This window comes from Protomyctophum bolini (assembly GCF_963924005.1).
Source record: "Protomyctophum bolini genome assembly, chromosome: 7".
Classification (NCBI taxonomy): Eukaryota; Metazoa; Chordata; class Actinopteri; order Myctophiformes; family Myctophidae; genus Protomyctophum; species Protomyctophum bolini.
In genome coordinates, this window is record NC_137868.1 from 3334217 (window position 1) to 3349349 (window position 15133).

Sequence of the window (15133 nt, forward strand, 5' to 3'; positions counted from 1 at the left end):
TTAAACATGTAGCTATAGGTGTAATGTTAGAGACCACAGAAGACATGTAAATATGAAAAAAATGCTTAAACATGTAGCTATAGGTGTAATGTTAGAGACCACAGAAGACATGTAAATATTAAATAAATGCTTAAACATGTAGCTATAGGTGTAATGAAGACATGTCAGGGAAATGTAAGCACAGTCCCTTATACGCAGAGGAAGGCCATTCCATGATGCTACACAACCCTGTGTACTGAGAGGACATTCTGGCCCAATGTTGTTTGCCGGTGCGGCACTTCGCAGTCTCCTCGAGTGGTTGCTCTGGTACTGATTACCCTATCGGAATTCACTTAAGGGGGGCGGGCACAGACCTTGTATATGACCCGACCTGTTTGAATGATGAAGGTAGCATATATATAATTATATATGTATGAGCTACACACGTGGTTACATGACTAAATTACGCTGTCCCTTTCTCCATCCAGGAAGCAGGCTGCACACATCAAGAGCTACTCCTTAGCCAAAGGTAAACAAAACCAATACGCTGCATTCCAACGCTTTCACTTCCTACATTCCAAAGCGTGCGTGCTTGTGTGTGTGTGTGTGTGTGTGTGTGTGTGTGTGTGTGTGTGTGTGTGTGTGTGTGTGTGTGTGTGTGCGTGCTTGTGCGTGCATGCATGCATGCATGCGTGCGTGCGTGTGCATGCGTGCCAGGGCTTTAAGCAACTAGTCGACTATTCAACTAGGCCCAACATTATAGCTTAGAAATAAGCCGCGTATATAGGGCACGGTGGCACAGCCGGTATAGTGCTGTCGCCTCACAGCTAGAAAGGTCCTGGGTTCGATTCCCGCTGGGTGGCGCTGGGTGGCGTGTTCCCTCCTCCGCGCAGGGCTTAACGTTCTCAATCCTGGCGACTGATTTCAGTCCTGAGAATCTCATATAGGGGTCATTTGAGCCATTCAGGCCTGACCTTGACATTCTTCTAAATCCTCCAGTTTTCTGAAATAAATATTTTCACGATTTTTTTTTCAAAAATAGCAGACCTACAAGCTCGTAGAGCTTGTAGGTCTGCTATTTTTCAATAGCTAAATTATAACATAATGTTTAAAATCTGTTTTTGCAGATTTGCAAAAAAAAAACTTTTTCAGTCTTGGGATTGTTTTTGGCTTTAAGCCCGTGTCCCCTAGGGTAGGTACCCTCACATGTTCTCCCCGTGTCCCCTAGGGTAGGTACCCTCACATGTTCTCCCCGTGTCCCCTAGGGTAGGTACCCTCACATGTTCTCCCCGTGTCCCCTAGAGTATAGGTACCCTCACATGTTCTCCCCGTGTCCCCTAGGGTAGGTACCCTCACATGTTCTCCCCGTGTCCCCTAGGGTAGGTACCCTCACATGTTCTCCCCGTGTCCCCTAGGGTAGGTACCCTCACATGTTCTCCCCGTGTCCCCTAGGGTAGGTACCCTCACATGTTCTCCCCGTGTCCCCTAGAGTATAGGTACCCTCACATGTTCTCCCCGTGTCCCCTAGGGTATAGGTACCCTCACATGTTCTCCCCGTGTCCCCTAGGGTAGGTACCCTCACATGTTCTCCCCGTGTCCCCTAGGGTAGGTAGCCTCACATGTTCTCCCCGTGTCCCCTAGGGTAGGTAGCCTCACATGTTCTCCCCGTGTCCCCTAGGGTAGGTACCCTCACATGTTCTCCCCGTGTCCCCTAGGGTAGGTACCCTCACATGTTCTCCCCGTGTCCCCTAGGGTATAGGTACCCTCACATGTTCTCCCCGTGTCCCCTAGGGTAGGTACCCTCACATGTTCTCCCCGTGTCCCCTAGGGTATAGGTACCCTCACATGTTCTCACATCGTGTGTGTGTGTGTGTGTGTGTGTGTGTGTGTGTGTGTGTGTGTGTGTGTGTGTGTGTGTGTGTGTGTGCGTGTGCGTGTGCGTGCCCAGCTGTCTGTCAGAGTTTCCAGGGGAAGGGTCTCCCATCCTGCCCCCCCCACTCAGAGCTCATTTCCTATCCTCTGGAGCGAGGAGGGGTCCATGACAGCCCCCCTCTGAATGGTGAGCACACACACATACACACACACTGTATACACACACACACCCTCTCAATGGTAAGAATGCACAAACAAGCCAGCCTCATCTCACAGAACACACTCACTCTGGCTACACAGCAATACAAGAAAACAGCAGAATATTCTGTATAGTTCTGGGTCTGAGAGGCTGAACCTGCATGGTGCTGGTCCGACTCCCTGGTCCGCTCAGAGGCTGAATTCATTCATAATAAGTAACGGACCTCGATATGAAAAACATGCATCTTGATTATTCTATGAACCGACATATTACAAGATGAAGTTTTGTCATTGGTTCTAAATGTTTAGCTTTTTACAGATTCATCTTCGTTTAGTTTGCCCGAACCCACCCGGGGTATACCTCTGGACAGCCTCTCTCTCTCTCTCTCTCTCTATCTCTCTCTCTCTCTCTCTCTCTCTCTCTCTCTCCCCCCCCCCCCCCCCCCATCCTCATCATAGGAGACTCAAACATGAGCCAACTTCCATCTCTGACACGACCAGATCTGCAAGTGGATTGCTACCCAGGAATGGGCTTCCAACATACGAAGGCCCTACTAGAGAGGATACCGAGCAACACCACTGTAGCCTATTGCATCCTGTCGGTTGGGATAAACGAGAGAGGCCACGCTCCAAAACAAGCGCAGAGGGCATTGAGAGAGGCCATCGCAGCAGCACAGAACGCCTTCCCAACTGCAAGTATCCATGTCCCTTTAGTCAACTACTCAACTAATTTCTCAATAAAGGATAAGGATAACATGAGAGAGCTAAATCGCAATATTTTTACCTATAATTACCTCCCTAAATTGGATGACAGGGAGTTTAAAGTGGTTCCTGATAACGTACATTGGACAACAGAGACAGGCAAAGCAATGCTTGTAAATTGGCTTACTAGTTTAAACTTATAGACCCCATAAACCCAGAAAGGAGGGGGGGCAAGTCAAACATAATTAATCTGTCCCATTACTTCCAGCCAGATCAACACCAGACCGAACTGCTGGAAAAGGGACTTTCCTTTGTCCCGACACTGGATATCTATAAACAACAAACCAACAGGTTAAAGAAAGACCTTTCTCAGTATCACCGTAGATTGAAACTAGCTACACACTTTGGAATGGACCAAGGAACGGAGATACTGCCTTTTCGACCAAAATCAAGCTGGGAACCGTCTGAGAATTTAATCCCAAGCAGTCTTAAACGACTGATGCAGAAGGACATGAATACGGTAACACGCATACCAGGACACATTAAGGAAAAAGATAATCTCACAATAGAACAAACCAGGGCACTTAGGGAACTAATCAACAACAAACAAATCATTATCAAACCAGCAGACAAAGGCTCCTGCATAGTAATTATGGATCGACACCAATACCTTTTAGAAGGTGAGAGACAGCTCAACAATCAGGACCATTATAGGCAATTAGACCAACCCATTTACATGCAGACAGCTACGAAGGCCATAGCCATCATAAACAGTCTTAAGGACAAAAGGCACATAAACGCCAAACAACACCAATACTTAATAGGACAGGATAGCCCACGGGCTAGGATATTTTATCTTTTACCAAAAATACACAAAAGCCCGGATTCATGGACAATACCATATGAAATTCCACCCGGGAGACCAATTGTGTCGGACTGTGGCAGCGAGACGTATCAGACAGCAGAGTTTATTGAATATTTCCTGAACCCACTGTCGATAAAACACCCCAGTTTTATAAAAGACACTTACGATTTTGTGGACAAAATTAAAGCTATTAAAGTAGGAAAGGAGGCCCTTCTATTTTCAATAGATATAGACAGCCTCTACACAAACATTGAAACAGAATCAGGACTCCAAGCAGTCAGGGAAGTCTTTAGTAAATACCCAGACACAAGTCGACCAGAGGAGGAAATACTCCAATTACTAGACTTAAATCTAACCCAGAATGATTTTTCCTTTAACAACAAATTCTATTTACAAATCAAAGGCACGGCCATGGGAAAGAGATTTGCACCATCTTATGCAAACATTTACATGAGCATATGGGAACAGACCGCACTAGAAAAATGCAGACTTAAACCGACACATTACTATAGATTTCTAGATGATATATTTGGAATATGGGAACATAGCCAAGAAGAATTCCAGGAATTTATTGATGTTTTAAATAGCCATCATAGATCCATAACGATAAAATATGTGACACACACAGAAAGGATTGACTTTCTTGATGTAACAATCTTCAAGGGCCCAAACTTTAACACAAATGGGAAACTAGACTTAAAAGTATTCTTTAAAGAAACAGACACTCACGCCCTATTACACAAAACGTCATTCCACCCGACACACTCCTACACAGGAATAGTCAAATCACAACTACTAAGATTCCATAGGATTTGCACGCAAAGAAGTGATTTCAAAATAGCTTGTAAAACTCTATTTAATGCCCTCAGACTAAGAGGATACACTAGGACCTTCCTCCGGAAAGCCCAAAAAACCTTCTTAGAAATAAAAGTGCGAGATACAGGCCCCAAATTGGCCCTGATAACCAGTTATTCAACACAGAGCACACTAGCCAACAACAGAATAAAAAGGAATTTTGAGAACCGAACAGACGATCTTCTAAAAGATTATAAAATTATATCGGCCTACAGAAAAAATAAAAACCTTAAAGATTATCTAGTACACAGCAAGCTAAAAGAAATCAACACACCAGCACGCCAGGGACCAGAATACTTCAAACCCAAACAATTAGTAAAAAATAGAACCACAAAACGCGTCTTGGAGATTAAACAACAAATAACAGCCAGAACCAGCAACTGCATTTATTTAATCACATGTGAAAAATGTGGTTTACAATATGTCGGAGAGACAGGTAAAACAATAGGTACTAGGCTGGGACGACACAGATACAATATTAACAATGCCAAAAAGACAACCACAAGATTGGTGCAACATTTTATGGCGCACGGCATTGGAGCTCTAAAATGCGCTGGACTTCAACACAATCCTAACTGGACAGTAGGACAAAGACGTTTTAATGAAAAACAGTGGATTAAGAACCTCAACACGGATTTTCCTCGAGGCTTAAACATGCCTAAAATTAGATCTTGAACACTAAAAAACTTAAACTCAGGATTAAACTGGAGAAATCTAAAAGTGATTGGATCAGACTTCCTTCGGATACATGGCGAATGCATTTATTCCTTGCATTGTGCCTACACATGTCGCGACCTGCGGTCGCGACATGTGTAGGCACAGTGCACTGAAATCTTTTAATTCCCCCCCTCTCTCTCTCTCTCTCTCTCTCTCCCCGTGGGTCGTCCATTCTCCGGCCCCCTCGCTCGCCCATGGTCGCCCGGGGCGACCCACTGTAAACATTCCATTCTCCGAAAGAAAGACGACCTTTAATTGGAGGGAGAGGAGGGGGAGGGGGAGGAGGGGGGGGGGGGGCAGGGGGGGCGGGGGGACTGAGAGGTCCAGTGGCTATAAGACAATCAGAGCCCCTCACTCACTAAGCGCCTGTCTCTATAATTAACCCATTTTGGGCGTGAACCCATTTTTGGTGTTATTTACAGCATCATGTCGTGCTTTAGCTATTGAAAAATAGCAGACCTACAAGCTCGTAGCGCGCCACCGAGTGGCGCGCTACGAGCTTGTATAGGTCTGCTATTTTAGAAAAAAAATCGAAGAGCGACTGACATAGAAGACTTTTTTTTTTAAAATCTGATCTCGGGTCAGAATGGGTTAAAATAGCTCCCGCCCCGAGGTGCCCTTGGGGCTCACACGCGCGCGCACACACACACGCACACGCACACGCACACGCGCACACACACACACACACAGGACAAAGGACAGAGGACAGAGGACGACATCATGTCCAACTCTTTTACAGTCATGGAAGATTTTACACTCAAAGGACTGTTTCACTATGGAACAACTCCTCTCTCTCTCTCTCTCTCTCTCTCTGTCTCTGTTTCACTCTGTCTCTCTCTCTCTCTCTCTCTCTCTGTCTCTGTCTCTGTCTCTCTCTCTCTCTCTCTCTCTCTCTCTCTCTGTCTCTCTCTCTCTCGCTCTCTCTCTCTCTCTCTCTCTCTCTGTCTCTGTTTCACTCTGTCTCTCTCTCTCTCTCTGTCTCTGTCTCTGTCTCTCTCTCTCTCTCTGTCTCTCTCTCTGTCTCTCTCTCTGTCTCTCTCTCTCTCTCTCTCTCTGTCTCTCTCTCTCTCTCTCTCTCTCTCTCTCTCTCTCTGTCTCTCTCTCTCTCTCTGTCTCTGTTTCACTCTCTCTCTCTCTCTCTCTCTCTGTCTCTGTCTCTGTCTCTCTCTCTCTCTCTCTCTCCCCCTCCCCAGACTACGCAGAGCCCGACATGGCGTCCGTGGTCTCCATGGCTACAGCAGCGGCGTCGGGGGGCAGACGGTGGCGTCGACGTTCCGCCCCGCCCCCCCACCGGGGGGGGAGGAGGAGGGGGGGGAGGGGGAGGAGGAGGAGGAGGAGGGGGGGGGGCTACACCACGCCCTTCTTCTTCCCCTTCAGCCACTACGACAGCCCGTCGCCGGCGGCCTCCTGCCGGCGGCGGGCTGCCGCCGGCGTCCTACCGCCGCCGCCGCCGGGCCTACCCGACTACGCCGAGCCCCTCCCCCCCGAGCCCGAGTACGCCACGCCCTTCTGCGAGCTGCCGCCGGCCCCCGAGCCCCCGCCCCAAAACACCGCCGCAGCGCACGGGAAACGTAACAACACGAACACCCACCAGGTAAAGGCCATTATTAAATAATTATAGGCCATTAATTATTATGGTAAATGGTGCATTTATACATCTATCTGGGTTTCCGAGGCTAGCTTTTTGGGTCGGGAACCCCCTTTTGGTGTTTTAAACATCATGTTATAATTTAGCTATTGAAAAATAGCAGATCTACAAGCTCGTAGCGCACCACCGAGTGGCGCGCTACGAGCTTGTAGGTCTGCTATTTTTTGAAAAATCGTGAAAATATTTATTTCAGAAAAGAAGATTTTTTTTATTTATTTTGAGGTCGGGCCTAAATGAGTTAAATGTTGCCATGGTGTCCACAGGCCCACCACCACCACCACCAGGGACATCCAGTAGGTGGCGCCAGCGGGACGGCATCGACGTCGGCCCACCCCCCGTCGTACGACTGTCCCGCGCACCGCGCGCTCTCCAACGGATACTGCACGCCGTCCGTGCACAGCCACGCTCACAGCCACGCCCACAGCACCGCGTCCACGCCGAGGTCAGAATAGTTCTAACCCCCTTTCAGGAGGACGGGTCGGGAACCCCCTTTTTGGGGTTTTAAAACCCATTCTGACCTGAGATCAGATTCTAAAGATGTCTTCTATACATCCTGACAGTTTTCAATTCTGACCTGAGATCAGATTCTAAAAATGTCTTCTACATCCTGACAGTTTTCCATTCTGACCTGAGATCAGATTCTAAAAAATGTCTTCTACATCCTGACAGTTTTCAATTCTGACCTGAGATCAGATTCTAAAAATGTCTTCTACGTCCTGACAGTTTTCAATTCTGACCTGAGATCAGATTCTAAAAAATGTCTTCTACATCCTGACAGTTTTCAATTCTGACCTGAGATCAGATTCTAAAAAATGTCTTCTACATCCTGACAGTTTTCAATTCTGACCTGAGATCAGATTCTAAAAATGTCTTCTACGTCCTGACAGTTTTCAATTCTGACCTGAGATCAGATTCTAAAAATGTCTTCTATACATCCTGACAGTTTTCCATTCTGACCTGAGATCAGATTCTAAAAATGTCTTCTATACATCCTGACAGTTTTCCATTCTGACCTGAGATCAGATTCTAAAAATGTCTTCTATACATCCTGACAGTTTTCCATTCTGACCTGAGATCAGATTCTAAAAATGTCTTCTACATCCTGACAGTTTTCCATTCTGACCTGAGATCAGATTCTAAAAATGTCTTCTATACATCCTGACAGTTTTCCATTCTGACCTGAGATCAGATTCTAAAAATGTCTTCTATACATCCTGACAGTTTTCCATTCTGACCTGAGATCAGATTCTAAAAATGTCTTCTATACATCCTGACAGTTTTCAATTCTGACCTGAGATCAGATTCTAAAAATGTCTTCTATGTCCTGACAGTTTTCCATTCTGACCTGAGATCAGATTCTAAAAATGTCTTCTATACATCCTGACAGTTTTCCATTCTGACCTGAGATCAGATTCTAAAAATGTCTTCTATATCCTGACAGTTTTCCATTCTGACCTGAGATCAGATTCTAAAAATGTCTTCTATACATCCTGACAGTTTTCCATTCTGACCTGAGATCAGATTCTAAAAATGTCTTCTATACATCCTGACAGTTTTCCATTCTGACCTGAGATCTGCTATTTTTCAATAGCTAAAGCATAACATATGTTATACTTTCGGCTATTGAAAAATAGCAGATCTACAAGCTCGTAACGCCGCACCGAGTGGCGCGCTACGAGCTTGTATATCTGCTTTTATTTTATTTTTATTTATTTTATTCATAAGAATGTGTCGCAAAGCTTTGAATATTATATTCTTTCACATTGAACCTTTTTAACTCAAATATTTGCGTCTGGAGGCGGGAGGGTGTCAAATAGAGATAATTCTGGGGGTCCAATTGACATGAAAAAGGTTGAGCAGAACCACTGACATAGAAACATAGGGTTTTTCAGAAAACTGTCAGGATTTAGAAGACTTTGTAGAATATAGTTAGTGTCAGGTCTAAATGGGTTAATAGTTGAGCTTTAGTTCATTTTGAAAGCTATTGAAAAAAAAAGCAGATCTACAAGTTCATTATCGTGACAGGAGTGGCACGCTACAATCTTGTAGATCTGCTATTTTTTTTTTAATCATGCAGGCGCACATCTTTGAATATACATTCTTTCAGAGCGAACGTTTATAACTCAAATCTTTGCTTCTGGGGAGGGGAGGGGGGGTCCCTGGAACAACATCGGGGTCCGGGGGCCAACTACATATAATTCCGGGGGTCCTTGACATAAAAATGTTTGAGAACCATAGGGGTTAGATTTAGAGGTTAGATTTAGGGGTTAGATAGGGGTTAGAGTTAGGTAGAACATAGAAACATAGGGGTTCTTTTTTTTTCAGAGATTTATTTGTAGAATCCTCCTCGGGTCCAAATGGGTCTAAATGTTAATTAGTGTTCGCTACGTCGTTACTTTCCGTTAACTGTAATAACCTTCGTCGTCCACAGCCACGCCCACAGCCGCCGCGGTGAAGGCGGTGGCGCTCAAGCCTGTCCGCCCAGCGCCATCTACGCCGAGCCCCAGTGACGGACCGGAGCGCTGGAACGCCACGGGACGGGACAGGGAGGAAAGGTCGCCTCCCCCCCCCCCCCCCCCCCCACCCACCCGCACGAACACAGACGGACGAACTAAAGGACTCTCTTGTTTTCAGAGCCAAGGTCGGCCAGCGCTGTGGACTTAGAGCGCCCCCCTGTGGACTGGACCATATGGGACACAGAACTGAACTTAGAGCGCCCCCCTGTGGACTGGACGATATGGGACACAGAACTGAACTTAGAGCGCCCCCCTGTGGACTGGACGATATGGGACACAGAACTGAACTTAGAGCGCCCCCCTGTGGACTGGACGATATGGGACACAGAACTGTGTCGTTCTTTTTGTTTAGTTTAGTTTTTTTTAATCTAATCCCTACTAATGACGACGGACGGACGACGCAGAGGGACTCGTACGTTGGCGTTGTGTTGTCTCGTTAAAACCCGGTCTATGCCGAATCCGCGACTTCTCGGGGGGAAAAACCACCTTTTGCCAAAACAAGAAATCTGGCTTGTTTGTTTAAATGTCATTTTAATCCAGAGTTAATAGTATTTTATTGAACGTTTTCTAACTAGCATCCGTGGCTAGCCTCCAGGTGGCATCCGGGTTGTGACGTCGTCGAATATCCACAATCGTCCTTGCACGCGCGTGTGTGTGTGTGCGCGCTCAGCCGCACACACACACACACGCAATCCAAAGCATTTTTTTAGGGCCCGGATTGAGATAAAGGACCATGTTTACAGCTCAATATACAACTCTAATCCGACCTCGCCGAGTGGGAAACCATTGTTGACATGTTGAGATGACGCTCTGGACACATAGCTGCCGTCACAAAATGTGATGAGGTCAGCACATTTGGGCACAAGTGGCCGAATTTAGCCCCAAGGGGTGTTTTTTTTTCCTGCAAAACTAATGCTTGGAAACCGAATACCGAATATCCGAACATGATTAATATTATATATTATCTTTTTTTTTCCTACCATTGCTGTCATGGCCGTACCTTTAAAGCTATACCTGATTTATGGCAAAATAAATGGTTATGGTAAAACTTAACTTAAATAATAATCACTGTTTATGTGTCCATAAAACATTTATTCAGCTCTTTTGAATGCATTAATTGCATACACTATTCGGTGATATATTTTCTGCCTATTCAGGCCAAAACCGAATAGGGCCGAAAATGCTTTTTTTTAGCCCATTTTCTGGCGAATATTTTCCGCGGCCGAATATTCGTTGCATCACTACATGGAATGGGTTCAATATCGTGAAACCCCTACAGTTTGACACATGCTACTTAACCCATTCTGACCTGAGATCAGATTCATACGAGGTTTCCACTGGTCAACACACTGGTCTGATTAATCCCATTCTGACCTGAGATCAGATTCATACGAGGTTTCCACTGGACACACACTGGTCTGATGAACCCATTCTGACCTGAGATCAGATTCATACGAGGTTTCCACTGGACACACACTGGTCTGATTAACCCATTCTGACCTGAGATCAGATTCTAAAAATGTCAGTCGTTCTTCGATTTTTCAAAGCTATGAGCTTGTAGATCTGCTATTTTTAAATAGCTAAAGCATAACATGATGCTAACACAGAAATGGGTTCCCGTTCAGAATGGGTTAAAGTATAATGACATTTTGAACATGTTGCCTTATATTGGTTGTTGATGGTACAGCAGCTGTCAAAACCTCCCTTATATAGGGTGGTTGAATAGAAAAATGAAAAATGTTTTTCGGCTATCCAGCCTTAATCAGGCTGAAGGCTGGAGTAGCCGATCTACGTATATCGACATGTTGTGAGCTTGTGGATTGGCTATTTGAAACTATTCCAAAATATTTTCTTTAAATAGTATAGAAGTTGTACAGTATTTAAGGGGTGTAATCAATGCATGCACTGGCGAAAATAGAGGGTCCTAATTAAGAGCGTAACAAAAAGGACAAAAAGTCAGGCCACGACGTCACGTCAGTCACCCTATTAAAGCATGGCCCAAGAAGCCATTCAGTGTTCCAGAGATTTCAGAAGCGCCAGATCTAACTGGAACTAAATGCTATAAGCCTAGCTTGTAGACCAGACAGAAAGACCTATAGTCGGAGAGATCCATTCAGAAGATATACATAACAATAATGATATAATAATAACAACAATAATAAATATATAATCATGTATAAAAAGTGGTACACGCATCCAGATACCGCGGGGCTCAAGCCTATAGACAGACTCCCACCCACAAACCCACCAGCCCTTGATTGACAGCTGCCTATATCAATATATATATATATATATATATTTATATAGGGAATGGTCTCTACATAATATTGTTTGCACACTGTGTGTACTGTACGATACTGTACGACGTGACAAAAGGACTGAAGCTACGGTATACAGTACGTCTGAGACCTGGTTTATTAAGCCATTCTGACCTGAGATCAGATTCATACGAGGTTTCCACTGGACACACACTGGTCTGATGAACCCATTCTGACCTGAGATCAGATTCTTCGAATTCTTCAAAAATAGCAGACCTACAAGCTCGTATCGCGCCACTCGGTGGCGCGATATGAGCTTGTAGATCTGCTATTTTTCAATAGGTAAAGCATAACATGATGCTAACACCAAAATGGGTGCCCGGTCAGAATGGGTTAAGCCATTTCGGGCGGGAACCCCTTTTGGTGTTTTAACTAAGCATTATGTTATACTTTAGCTATTTCTGCTATTTTTGAAAAGTCTTGAAAATGTGTCGCAAATTTGGAATATATATATATATTCTTTCAGAGCGAACGTTTTTAACTCAAATCTTTGCTTCTGGGGGGGTCCCTGCTGGAACAACATGTTTTCAGATGGGCGTCGGAGGCCAAATACGTATAATTTTTGGGGTCCTTAATTGGCATGAAATAGTTTGAGAACCACTGACACAGAAACGTAAGCAATAAGCCACGAGAGGTCTCAGGTTACCGGGTATATTTTACACTGGCTGGGGGGCGTAGGCAGAGCCGAGGCAACATCATGACATCATGAGGGTCTAGAGATCTACCTCCACACTCTCCTATCTGACATCATGAGGGTCTAGAGCAGTGATACTCAACCTCAGGCCCGCGGGCCACATCAGGCCCGCGGGACCATTATGACTGGCCCACCAATGAAAATCTAAAAAAAAGAAGAAAAAAAATCTGGAAAATGAAATAGAAATAAATAAATCTGAATGAAGTTATCTTTAATTACATTATTATAAGTAATACTATTAGAGTTGTACTATTACTCGAACGAAAATAAAAGCTTGGGGGGGGGGGGGAGATGCAATGCAAATGAAAGACATATACTGTGTATACCTATTCCCTGACATAATTTTATAGCTAAACGGACAGAATTCTATTTTATTTGAATGATGAAACCCAGCTGCCATTCCTCCATTAATAGTTGGAAATGGAAATGGAAATTGCGGAAATTGCGGAAATTGTGGAAATTGCGGAAATGGAAATTGCGGAAATTGTGGAAATGGAAAATGCGGAAATTGCGGAAATGCGGAAATGGAAATTGCGGAAATTGCGGAAATGGTAATTGCGGAAATTGCGGAAATGGTGGAAATGGAAATTGCGGAAATGGAAATTGAGGAAATTGCGGAAATGGAAATTGCGGAAATGGTAATTGCGGAAATTGCTCTTCACTTATAGCTATCTATTTTCAGGTAGATTGTTTTATTTTACTCAGTCAGCCATATCACTACTCATTTTTTTTCATGAAAAAGGTCATAGCTGGGTAATCTATTTTCAGGCAAATTGTGTTTATTGTATTTTATTTCCTACTCAGCCATAACAATTTATTTTCTGTTAACCAACTTGCTGGCTGGCAGGCAGGCAGACAGCTACTCATAGACAGGCAGACAGACAGCTACTCATGGAGAATTGGACAGGCAGGCAGACAGCTACTCATAGACAGGCAGAGAATTGAACAGGCAGGCAGTCAGACAGCTACTCATAGACAGGCAGACAGACAGCTATACTCATGGAGAATTGGACAGGCAGGCAGACAGCTACTCATGGACAATTGGACAGGCAGGAAGGCAGACAGCTACTCATAGACAGGCAGACAGACAGCTACTCATGGACAATTGGACAGGCAGGAAGGCAGACAGCTACTCATGGACAATTGGACAGGCAGGAAGGCAGACAGCTACTCAGAGACAGGCAGACAGACAGCTACTCATGGACAATTAGGCAGGCAGGCAGACAGCTACTCATAGACAGGCAGACAGACAGCTACTCATGGACAATTAGGCAGGCAGACAGCTACTCAGACAGGCAGACAGACAGCTACTCATGGACAATTGGACAGGCAGGCAGACAGACAGCTACTCATAGACAGGCAGGCAGACAGCTACTCATAGACAGGCAGACAGTAAGACAGCTACTCATTGACAGACAGACAAATAACTACTCATGGACAGACAGACAGACAGGCAGGCAGGCAGGCAGGCAAAGAGCTACTCATGTTATGTTATTATGTTATTATAACAGCTACTCATGTTATGTGCAATAATTTGTGCAGTTATGGAAACAGCTCTTTGTGTTTATGCAAGAAAATGTAACACATTTATTTATTTACATATTGTGTGCATGCACATTGTACTTTGATACATTTTGCGAAAATAAAGCAATTGAAAGAGAGAAGTTATCAAGTATCATTCATGTTGTAATTTTATCTACTGGCCCCTGGCCCCTTGCCATTTTTGTAATGTGGCCCACAGGTAAATCTATTTGAGTATCCCTGGTCTAGAGATCTACAGAGTTGGAATCCACGACGTCACCGGTGACGTTTACGTTGCCGACGTTTTATAAGAGCGACGGGCGCCGCTTGGCGCTCAGAACTGAACGCCTTGCCCCGATGAAGAACTGAACCCTGGAATTGAGCCTCCAGAAGAAGAAGAACTGAAGAAGAAGAACTGAACCATGGAAGCCACGAGCAGCCCGAAGACGGGCGCCGCCCAACAGGTGCAGCAAACGCAGTCCTCCAAGATGCCGCCGCACCTCCGCAAGGGCAGCCTCCTGCCGGAGGCCCAGTGGAAGAGCATCCAGCGCCAGCGGAGCCCGCGGCTCTCCAAGAGCCAGTGGCTGGTGGTCCACGGCGAGGCGGCCCGCGAGGAGATCCTCCGGGAGATCCAGAGGCAGCGGGAGCTCCTGGAGAAGGAGAGCCGGCGCCAGAAGAAGCTCCTGGAGAAGAGGATCCGAGAGGAGCAGCAGCAGCGACATCGGGAGGAGGACGAGGACGACGAGGAGGAGGAGTACGAGGAGTATTACGAGGAGGACGAGGAGGAGGAGCAGTCGGAGGAGGAGGAGGAGGAGGAGGAGGAACGGCGGGTTTCTGCTGTGGGCGGCCAGGCCGGGAGCGGGAAGGACCGCTTCTCTCCGGAAGGGGAGAAGGAAGAGGCGCGCGGCGGACGGGCGCGCCTCACGGACCTGACGGAGAGCATGAAGCACGGGAGGATCCACTTGGAGCCGCCCGCGAAGAAGAAGCTGTCCCCGATGGACGAGGCCAGAGACAAGATCGGCAAGGCCTTCAGGAAGCACGAGGCCATGAGGAAGTACAAGTTCGACCCGGAAGACGACTTTATATTCCAGAAGAGGCTTTGGGAAAAGGAGTACCTCTATAAAAAGCCTTGGCTTGTGGAAGAACTGCTCCTGAAATCCCTTTAGACGAGAGAGAGAGAGAGAGCCAGGGTCTCGGGAGGCATGGTGGCACGTTGTGACGTGTCACACCGCCAGTTCACCGCCCATG

At 45.8% G+C, this 15133-nt stretch overlaps 1 protein-coding gene across 1 annotated transcript in view; it reads left to right on the forward strand.

Annotated features, from left to right (window-relative positions):
• Window positions 1-11481, forward strand: part of LOC308317962 (uncharacterized protein) — a 38379-nt gene extending 26898 nt beyond the window's left edge. The window contains exons 13-18 of the mRNA XM_080767308.1: window positions 468-508; window positions 1928-2038; window positions 2509-2903; window positions 6393-6782; window positions 7100-7278; window positions 9268-11481. Of these exons, the coding sequence (XP_080623434.1) occupies window positions 468-508; window positions 1928-2038; window positions 2509-2903; window positions 6393-6782; window positions 7100-7278; window positions 9268-9346 (1195 nt within the window). The 3' untranslated portion in view covers window positions 9347-11481. The remainder of the gene's footprint in view (window positions 1-467; window positions 509-1927; window positions 2039-2508; window positions 2904-6392; window positions 6783-7099; window positions 7279-9267) is intronic.
• Window positions 11482-15133: the final 3652 nt, after the last annotated feature.